The sequence below is a fragment of the Empidonax traillii genome, unplaced genomic scaffold (assembly GCF_003031625.1).
Source record: "Empidonax traillii isolate 1590-97213 ecotype Southwest subspecies unplaced genomic scaffold, ASM303162v1 scaffold375:size1330703, whole genome shotgun sequence".
Lineage (NCBI taxonomy): Eukaryota > Metazoa > Chordata > Aves > Passeriformes > Tyrannidae > Empidonax > Empidonax traillii.
The window spans coordinates 742,595-753,324 of NW_020955568.1; the positions used below are offsets into that span (position 1 = coordinate 742,595).

At 40.4% G+C, this 10,730-nt stretch overlaps 1 protein-coding gene across 3 annotated transcripts in view; it reads left to right on the forward strand.

The window, feature by feature from the left end:
* The window catches only part of MAPKAP1 (mitogen-activated protein kinase associated protein 1), an 81,665-nt gene that overhangs the window by 9,927 nt on the left and 61,008 nt on the right, over window positions 1–10,730 (forward strand). For all 3 annotated transcript variants that reach the window (XM_027892997.1, XM_027892999.1, XM_027892998.1), the window contains exons 3-4: window positions 2,949–3,038; window positions 6,656–6,804. In XM_027892997.1, coding sequence (XP_027748798.1) covers window positions 2,949–3,038; window positions 6,656–6,804 — 239 coding nt within the window. The remainder of the gene's footprint in view (window positions 1–2,948; window positions 3,039–6,655; window positions 6,805–10,730) is intronic.

Sequence of the window (10,730 nt, forward strand, 5' to 3'; positions counted from 1 at the left end):
TTTAATTGCTGTTTTACCTATTCCTGTGCAGAGGAACATCGAGGTAGTCAGTTTTATATATTAAAAAAAATTCAAATTGTGAAGACATCAAATCTAAATCCAAAGTACACGAACAGCCTTTGATATTTCTATTGTTACTGTCTGGAGGGGTGTTAACTTTTGAACAGGATAGTTATTTTCTGAGAAAAAGTCTACCTAGTGAGGCATCAAATGTATCTGTTATAAAAGAGGGGAATGAAGTTTGATGTGAGCCAGTGAAGGGAATGATTTGTCTGTATTTTGTCTCCTGACATTTTATTTCTGAGAAAACCTTGAGCTAGGGTTTAAGCTACCAAATTAGAAAGTTTAAGGGTGAATACCTTTGCAAAATATGCTCAGTCTGTCGTGACTGGCAGAAAGCTGCCCCATGTGGTGTTTTATATCAGGGATATCCAGACTTCTACTTAGACCTGAGGAATATTATGAACAGGCATTCTGTGATGTAAAATATAGATGAGAAGGTTGGTGTAGAGTGGTTGGTACTGAGCTCTTTTTTTCTCTGTTTCAGTATATTTTTTTTCAAATGGTTTCTGCAGGTATTATAACACCACCTAGAGCTCAGAGAGCACCTCTGTGCTCTGCCTTGCCAGGGAAATATGTGCGGTGTTGGAGAGACTGAAATGCCTTTTTACAAGTAGGAAGTTGTCAAAAATTCCAGGAAAGCCAGGGCACCGACCTCCTGCACTGGAGAGTGAGATTTGGAAACAAGCTGAGTTACAGCCCAAAGTGCCAGGAAGGCCTGGTGGGGATGCAGGGTGCCAGGCTGCCAGGGCTGGGGCTGGGAGAGGTCAGCTGACGGTGGAGCTCGTGAGGAAGGAGAGGCAAAGTTTGAAGTTTTATAGAATTGCTTCAAAAACAATTCTGAAGGGTTATTTTGCCAAGGGAGTAGACCGTGTGAATTATGGATTGAAGCCATTTCAGGTACCAACTGGGGGCATATTCTGAAGTCATGGTTGAGACACTAAGGGAGATGATTTTCTGCCTTTTTCCCCGGCACGTCAGGTTGAGACTGGTCTGTGTGATGCGTTGGGTGTGGGAGAGCAGCAAACTCTGGGTCCCCATGACCAGGAACAAAGGCTCAGCTCATTCTGACGGTTGATGAAGCCACAGTGGCATTTGGGCAGTGACATTTTTCACACCGAAAGCTTTCACTGGCTGCCTGCAAGAGTGAGCCTTAAATAATTCACATTTCTAATAGGTGCTGATCATTCCTTCTGATTTGGTGTTGCTGTAGCCCAGTCCCACAGCACATGGTCGTTTGTGATCAGCTGTAGGTGGAAGAAGAGGATGGAGTCAGTGAAAATGCTGACTGTGCTTCAGTACAGTTGTTTTGACAAGGGGTGAAAATATCAAACAGGGTAAAAACATGCCTTATTCTTCCTTCTAGCGTGCAGTTTTTCCTTTATCCATTGTTTACATGTTGATCTAACAGATCTTTTATGATGGCCAGTTTGAAAGGAAAGGGTTTTGGAAGGTAATTTTGAGTTACAGTCTGGATAGTAACTGAAAAAATGTGGAGTTTTTTCTTTATACCTTTAAATTTTTCTTTATATGTGTAGAAATATCTATGCTACAACAGTGTTTTCCCAATATTTAAACTTATGAGGAGACATACTTTTCTTATTTCTTTAAGAGGAAGCTACCTAGAGGTATTCAGGTTATCACATCGTGTTGACTCAAACGGGAGATACTTATCAAAGTCCCCATTTGTGTTTGTACCTTAAACTGCCTGTTACAGCTGTTAAACCTCAAAGGAGTATTTTTTCTCAGTTCTCTGGTTGACAGTTTTTATGGGGGCAAAAAAAAAATACTTCTGTGTCCATAATTAAGTTTAAAGACTTAAATGTAAAAGAATAATAACAGAAGGGATAGAAAATATTTATTAATGTTTTTTAATTGCTGGAAGGGCTCAGGAACTCAAATTGTATCTAAAAATCATCAGAGTAATTTAGCATTTTAGAATCTCTTCTGCAAAGCCATTTTAGTTAATGAATTATCTCAATACATCAAAATTGCTAACATATCCGGCAAATTGTTTCCTTCAGCTTTGTTAGTTCTGCTTTCCAGTCTAATCTGCTTGTTTTGAGTGGACACTTTGTGACATCAGTGGTTTCTTGGGGTCGTTGTCTTGGCTGGCCTCCATCAGGTTTCTACCCCAAGGAAGCTCTTTCAGTTAACAAAAAGGTGATTTCAGTTGTTGTCTGGTACTATGTGCTGCAAGTTCTTTGGTATCAGAACTATTTGGGGCTTTTCTTCCAACCATATTTTGAAGATGGAGTCAAAATATATGTAAAGAAATATTATATTCATTTTAGGATTTGACTAATGTTGTGAAGATACAAATCATTTATTTTACTACCTATAAACTGTTTCAGCCCACTGAAGAAAAAGCTGTGCTAATTTATATCGCTTTGACATTTTATAATTTTCATGATTTTTAGATAAAGGATTTTATATTTAAAACTTTAATAGTCTAGTCTGAGTTCATTTATCTTTAATTTTTGAAACGGGTAGAGTAATTCATAACAGTAATTTTATTCCTGTAATGTAATATTCACTTCAGTTCATTTGTGCATTAAAATTCCTTTAAGACCGTTATTAATGATTTATATAATGAAATGTCATATTAATCACAGAAGTTTTCACATTTTATTATTCTCTTCCATGTTAATACTATCTTTATGATCTCTATTAATGTTTTATATCCTCTAATTTCAATTATAAATCAAGAACATTTTCATGTTTTTGTTGGTATTTGCTTTTCAGGGGTGCCACCTTTAAAATTTTATGACTTTTTTCCCTACATATGCAGTATAAAACATCTTTATTCATATAAAGGTAGTTAATTATGTCTTTGTTTATAGTAAACTTTCATTGACAAACTTATAGTTGTAATATTTCTTTTCAAGCTCAGAGACTAGAACGTCTGCGGAAAGAGAGACAAAATCAAATAAAATGCAAAAACGTTCAGTGGAAAGACAGAAATACTTCTTGCTCAGGTAAAAGAAAAGATCTTCTATTTTGCTGCTGGTTTTATTTCTGCCTTCAGTGGTTGCCACGTTTGCAGTGTGTCATTTTCCCCGGAGCTTTCAGGGCGTGGAGGAGATCCCAGCTCCTGTGGGTGCTGTCAGGGGGGGCAGGTGCCACGGCCAGGGCGTTCCACAGCGTTAACAAAGGCAAAAAGGGAAGGCAAGAGTGTTTTAAACCCAGTTTGGTTGAAGGAATTGGAGTGGCTGCATTGTCTGTTGCACTCTGAGGTGTTAACCCGGTGTTTGTGCGTTCTGTCCCCTCTCAGCGTGGTTTTCTCCTGTGCCAGGAGGGGATGTGGGATGGCAAAGCTCTGGCTGTCACCAGGGCACTGAAGGGACAGGACTCTGCTCCAGGGGCAGGCGGTTGGCAGGTGTCTGCGTTCCAAAGGCAGGATTGGGATCTCCATGTGGCTTCCCAGCCAATCCCGGTGGTGTTTGGTGCACGGGGTGCAATGAAGGGTTTTGTGGAGTTTATTTTTATAGAATATTTTTGTAGTTACTTTTTTTAGATAGGGTGAAAATCTGTAAAAATAACAAGTGTATATATGATCTACTTAAATGCAAGCATAATAAATGCTGCCTTAGCTTATCTGGCCTTTCCTTGGTAAAACTATTATCAGTGATTTCTCCAAAAATATTCGATTCTCTTTTTTTTAATTATATAATTTAGTATTTGTGACTGGATGTTCTACATAGTTTAAACTGTAATATATGAAATTAAGAATCTGTCTAAATTCTCCTATTTTAGAGCTCAGGCTAGTCTCTATTTCTGTTGTGTTTGACACACATTCAAACCTTTGTATGGTCTGTCATGCCTACTTCTTTCAAAATTTGTGTATATCTTAATGAGGTCCCTCTGTAATCTCCTTTTTTTGCCTAAATCCTCATATCTCCCTGGCTGTCATTTGCAGAACCTTCTCCAGCACTATAATATCTTTTTCAGAGGAGTGAACAAAGCTGCTCACATGAGCAGCACAGTTGCACTAATCCTTAATTCAGTGTTCAGCTGTGTTGGATACCCCTGTTAATGCATTCTGAAATGTTTTTGCCTTTCTCCTTCTGTGAGCAGAGTTGTAGGTTTTAAAGGTTAATCTACCATAACCTCCGACTCTTTGCTCAATATTTTATAGCATTTGCCCGATGATGATGCAGTTTTCTCTTTCTCCTCTATCCTGGTTGCTGTTCCTGCACGCTGACCTGACTCGCACTCCAGGTTCCCACAGAGTCTTTGCCCCTCGTGTCATCCCATTCCTGTGGGCTCCACCATCACACCTCATTCCTGTCTGTGCTGCCCTGCAGACAGACATCAGCTGGCCCCAGCAGTGAGAGTTGTCCCCTCTGAGGAATGTGCTGGGGTTGCAGGCAAATAGATCAGTGCCTGCCTGCTGCAGAACAGATTTAAATAAAAGAATAACTTATGTAAGAACTCCAGGCACCCTTACTTGCATGAACAACAACACTGCAGGAAGAGGCCAGGAGAAAGAGGAGCCCTAAAGGATATTCTCTGCAGCTTCCTCTTCACCATGTGTGTGTGTGAGAGAGGCATTGTCCACTCGGTTCCTTGAGTTTGGGGTTATGGAAAAATATGTGTGAAAACAACCACAGAAAGAGCTGTTCTCGGAGGGGAGATCTGGCTGCCTCCTGACCGTGTTCATCTGTGCTTTAGACAAAGCTGAGCCTGTGGCTGACGCTGTGCAAACCAGAAGGATGCTGGAGAATGGTTGTTGTGTCCTGTGCTGTAGTCTGATGGAACCAGCTCCAGCGTCACTTGTCATGGACCTCCATCCTGTTGGAATGTAAACCAAATACAGATATGCGTGCAAAGGTTACTCCTTTGTATAAAACACTGTGTATTTTCAGATGAAAGGCATTGCATTTATATCTGACATACATTCATTTCAGAGCATATAAAATGCAAATTAACAGTATATCGAGGGAATCTTTCCAAAGCCTTGCACTCAGCCTGTACAGAGTAGCTCCTATAGCCAACACCCTCACCAAAGCTGGAAAATCCATATAGCATAGACTAAAATTTCCTTAGAAGATAAAAAGCTTGCTTTTTCACTTGAAACAGTAAAACCATTATAATGGATTCCAAGGTCCTTTCCAAATGCCCAAGTAATATCAGTTGAAGATAATACTCCAGCATAATGATAATTGAGATTTAAAAAAAAAAAAAAAAAAGGTATTAGAGCTCGTTACCAAAAACCCCCAATGTAATGGGGTAAAAGTGGCCACATTTAAAGGGATTAAATAAAGATTTTTTGGTATCTCACAAGCCTTTTGGGGATCTCTCAGTGCCAGTATTTAGCACCTCTGCCAACTGCCTGAATTTTCAGGCAATCTGCTGATAAAAATAAACTGAGCTTTTGACTAGCTATCATTTGACAAGTTTTAATTTTGCACTCTAAGCAATGAACCAACTCCCTGCAGATCAATTCCCAGGTCATTCCACTTTGGGAGCGGGTCCCTTCCAACTCAGCATATTCTATGATTCTGTGATTTCCCTGGAGGAGCAAGATGTAAATCTGTGAGCTGTGAGGGAATCCAAGTGCAGGAGGTCGGGCTGGGCGAGCTGGTGTTGGTTCTCAGGCAGTGATTGATGGAGGTTGGGGGTTTTGGTTCCTGGAGCAGATGTGGGAAACCTTGTCCAGATTCAGTCACGGTCCCTTGCAGATGAGACCGGCTGGTACTGATGTGCTGAAACACCCCAGGCTCTGTCCTGATTTTATAGTGGCCATGCAACATCAGAAGCCCTCATTTTTAGGGTTTTTTGAAAGTGTGACTGTAGATTTGTAGTTAAGATGTTGCTGGAAATTCAGCAGCACAGTTTCTTCACATAAAGGGAGCTGCTTGTCCAAGAATCTTATGAACCTTCACAGACCACACAAAAAAACTCATGAACTCACATCCCCTTTGTTTTTAGAAAGCTTTTTTTGTTTTTGTTGTTGAGACTGTTGGTCTGGAATGATGGTTTCAGGTTTGACATTTTTTTAAGGGGTGGCCATATCCAATCTACCATGAGAAGTAAAATCTGCAGAAGTGGTTAATTTGGCTGAGGTGCAGTGCCAAGCCTGGTGCTGGCAGCAGGGTGACATGATGGTGCATTGTGGGGGAGTGTGATCCTGTCCCGTGGGGTGGCACAATGTCCCATGGGGTGGCACAATGTCACATGTTACAGGCCCAGTTTGAACTGCTTTTGCAGGATGTGTTGTAGATGTGTCAGCAGTTCTTTTCCTTGGTATTTCCTGTTCATTGAGGAAGAGGTAGGAAAGCAGAAAGACCAGGAATATGCCATTCTCTTGATTTTTATCTTGACTCAAATGGAACTTATACTGGTCAGTTCTGTTCTCTGTATGGGAAAAATTCGTCCTTTCCTCAGCTTAAACAGTAGCATCCTTCAGACTTCTTAATGGTTTCATATCTTTGGGCTATGAAAGAATGGTGGTAGATCCTGCCCTGCTGAAGCATTTGTTGTTTTATTTATTTGATTTTGTGCTCTGTTTTATGATATTATCTCTCTGTGGTAAGAGCAGCCTCTGAACATCTCCTCATGCAGTGCCTCTAATCTCTTTTCTGATCTGCAGCCGAGGAGCTGAGCTCACTGTTTGAAAAGAAGAATTTCAGAGTGAAATCCCCGTGTTCTGGGAAGCAGTCCATCCTCTCTGTGCGACTGGAACAGTGTCCACTGCAGCTCAACAACCCCTTCAACGAGTACTCCAAATTCGACGGCAAGGTCAGTGTTTTTATCTCACGTGCAGGGACCCCTGCCCTGATGGGGACAGGCCTGAGGCAGTGCTCCTGTGCATTGCCTTGTGCAAGCTCTAATTAGACTTCATAGCAGACCATCAGGTATTGCAAATGGTTATCCAGAAACATGCACATGTAATGGTTCCAGGTTCAGTAGAACCATTTCTCCCCTTTCCATTACAAAATTCTGGCCTTAGAGTTAAGCTTCCTTACCTTGCTGTTCCCTTCTGGCCACATGCAGTTCAGGAGATGGATCTGACATCACTCAGAGTGCTGGATAACTATCTTCCCTGTACTCCACATTGTCAAATATTTTTCTCTCTCGTCAACTCCAGAAACTGAAATATAAACATTGGTGTGATGGATCAGTGTCGTATTGTTCCAAAACAATTATAAATACTCCACAGATCTGTTTTCTGCTGGATTTGTTTGTGGAATCTCCTGTGGGAGGATGAAGTTTGAGCTTCATTACCATTGTGATGGAAGAATTTTATATTCTATTGAGTATTCTTGAAGTGGAAAGTCAAATCTGTAATTCCACTGGAATATCTAGGAGTATCTGGAATATTTGGGAAATGGTAACCTTTGAACTATGAAGTCCATGTAGCAAAAGCTCCTCTGTTGTGATTTTATACTTATTAGCATAAAGCAATTAGTGCTGACTAAGGTTTTCACAATTCCTCATTAATGGGTGACAGCAGCACTCTCATGCTGACAGCAACGAGAGGCTTTTTTTTCTAAACTCCAGGTTTGCTGTTCTTGTGCCACAAAATTTCAGTTGGGCAAACATTTAAATGTGCTTCTTTATTAAGAGAATTCTATTGTAATTCAGTCATATCCAAGTCTCTTTTCTCAGAAACTTGAGGCATTTTCCCTTCCCTCTTTGACAGTCAAAGCTAATTTTTACTGTGTTAACAGAAATTGTAGTTGACTATAATGAACACCTAATTTCCTGTATTGAAGTTGGATACATTTAGCAGGTGTTTAGTCCATTGGAAGGAAGTTGCATTCTACATGTTAGATTGAGATATTAATGAGATACCTCAATGTCGCTCTATTTGTGATCTACAAATCAAAATACCTTCTCCACATTCCAAAATACTTGAATGGGCATTTTGTTAGAGTATAATCTCACTGTAGTAATTTTCACACCATAGTTTATGTTACTCTGGTAAGTGTGTCAATAGTTTGCTTACAAAATTCATTTGCCATGCTTCTGTATGTATTGCCTAATTTAAATACCTGGTTGATCATCTGAGATGGAGAAGAAACATAGTACGATTGTGAGTTGTTCTACTTCAGTTCTGCTGTATTTTCAGGCATTAATATAGAACCAAAAACATTGAGATTTTAAAAATTATTTTTAATGGAATATTGTAGGTCTGGTATTTATTTTTATTGATAGTAGATGAGCAGTTTTTCACAGAAATACAATTCTTTCAGGGAATAGTGCATGACTTATTTACATAATTAACAGAGCTGCGTATCTCTGGGGGAAATGATACATAATTGGGGAGAGGTGGGGGGGTGAGGAGGGGCTAGGGGCCTAATTAAACATGTCTTAAAAACACCCTACTTAATTATGTATTTACTCAGGGGATCAGAGTGGCTCTGAAATCTTTATGACTATAACCAGGCCCTTGGTTATGCATTTGAGTTTGGTACTGCAGATTTCTGGCTGTTCAGTGACACTCATTTCTTGGTGTGTGGGCAGAGCAGGAGGAGAGCTCAGTGCTCACTGTGTCGAGCTCTTTGTCCCTGTCTGTGCTCCTCATCCTGTCTGGTTCCACTAACTCTGCTCCCTAACTGGCCTGGAATGGAAGAAACCCTCCTCAGGGGCCTTCCCCCTGCCCCCCAGCATTTGATGTGTCGTGTTCAGCTTACCAGTTCAGATCAGAACACGCTGTGTGCTGTGATACCAACCAGGCTGGTGTAGTCAGTGCTTACACACTGCAGGTGTTTTCTGCCAGATTTAGTGTCTTTTTTCATAACCACTTCTGTGATTTTATGAAATAGTAAAATTTTAAAGCACTCTAATTTCTTCCTGTCCTGATCAGTTCATCCATTATCAAAACAGCAGAGAATGTTTCATGTGAAATGCAACTGCAGTGGAGGCATTCTAAGCAGCTCAAGAATTCACACAATTTGCCCCACCACTACTCAGGGCAGATCTGTGGATTCCTGTACATTGTAAAACTTCAGCTCTTAACAGAATCCACACATAGAGTAAAGAACAAAAGCCAGAGTAAAATGAAAAAACACAGGGTAACTACTCTTCACTCTTTCTTCAAGTTTTGCCTTAGAATAGTTAAAGTAAACCTCAATCCTGGACCTGTTTGCATGTTTCGTAAAGCACATGGGTTGTGCCTCTTGGTTAATAAATCCTGTGAACTCTTTGTAGGAATATTGTATGAAAAGAGCCTTTAATTCTTTAAAATTTCTGCTTTCGTGGCTAGTTGCAAATGGAGTTGGAAGGGAGTCTGGCTTTTCTGAACTTACAGAGTTCTGTAGGTTTGCTTGACTGCTGGAGATAATTTAAATAAAAATTGGTCCATGTAATTTTTGACTGGACAGATGCTAAAAATCCTATTGTGAGGAATGGTGCCTCTCTGTATTGCTACAAGGTTTCTGGTGGCTAATTTTGGTAATGGGTTAAAAACCAACAATTTCTCTTGTAGCAACTGTTTTGAAAATGATGCTGTAGCAAGCATGGGGGAAGGGATAATTCATGAGTGCTAATTGCTTGGCTGTTAATTTTCGTAAGTGTTGATAGAAGCAGTTCCTTAAATTAAACTTTGTTTAAAATGTATCAGGGGAAATATTCCACAATGTCGGCCCGAAGTGAAAATTAATATGAATGCTGTGGCAATTAACACGTACTGGTTAATAGCTTTTAGCAGCATTTTGGGATGATAGTCCTTAAATACATTTTTGCATGCTGCTCTTGTTTCAGTCTTGTTTGACTGCATGCTGCATAATCATGAACAAATGTTTTCCACAATCCCCTGCATTAAATAGTTTTACTCAAAGAAAGTAGATAAAGAACTTAAAAAAGAAGCAATACTGTTTTAATTAATATGGAAAGTGTGTAAAATAATTAATCCAGGATTAAGATCTCTGTGTGGAAAAATGCATTTTTTTATTTAAATGTTTTGCCCCTAAGCTGAGTTGAATGATCCTCATTTGAATCTGAAATAAGTTTGCATAGGGGTTGTTTTTAAATTATTGTGGATCTGATTTGATTAACTTTGTCTTGGGGGCACGTGCGAGTCACTTCTGCCCTCTCTGGCCTCACTGCTGGGTCTCTGTTGCTGGGATTGCAGTGCCCTGCCCAGCCTGCATCCCTGGGGTACCAGGAGATGTGTGTGGAAGGGGGATCTGGCTCTGGTCATGGCTAGTTGCAGTCTTTGCAGTCACTGAGCTTAGGCAGCATTCCAGTGTAATTGTGCTTTCCAAAGGATTTCGCTGTCCCGTGAAACCTGTGCCCAGCCATTCCCACGTCAGGGTGTGGTATCAGGGCCACCACACCTCTGCCCACTTAAATTCTGGGTAACATCAGACTTGGAAGTAAGTTTTGAAGGTGTGCAAAGTATGCCAGTATGGAGCAAGGAATAAACGGATTTGTTATGTGTGCATTTAGCTGCAATTCATTTTAATTGTCCTGATGAAGTTAAAAAATATTAATGTCAGGTCCAGATCCATCCCTGTGGCTGATTTAGAGCCGGAGCGATGGGGAGCAGGCGTGTTCTGGCAGATGTTGGTGCGAGGCACCGGCTCCTCTGACAGCAGTTACAAAGTATGGTTGGAGTAATCAAATTGTGGTGCAGCATCTCGGAGGCTGGAACCAGATTGAATTAAAATAGATATAAGATTTATGAATAACAATAGCTGTGATAAAATTTCACTGCCTCC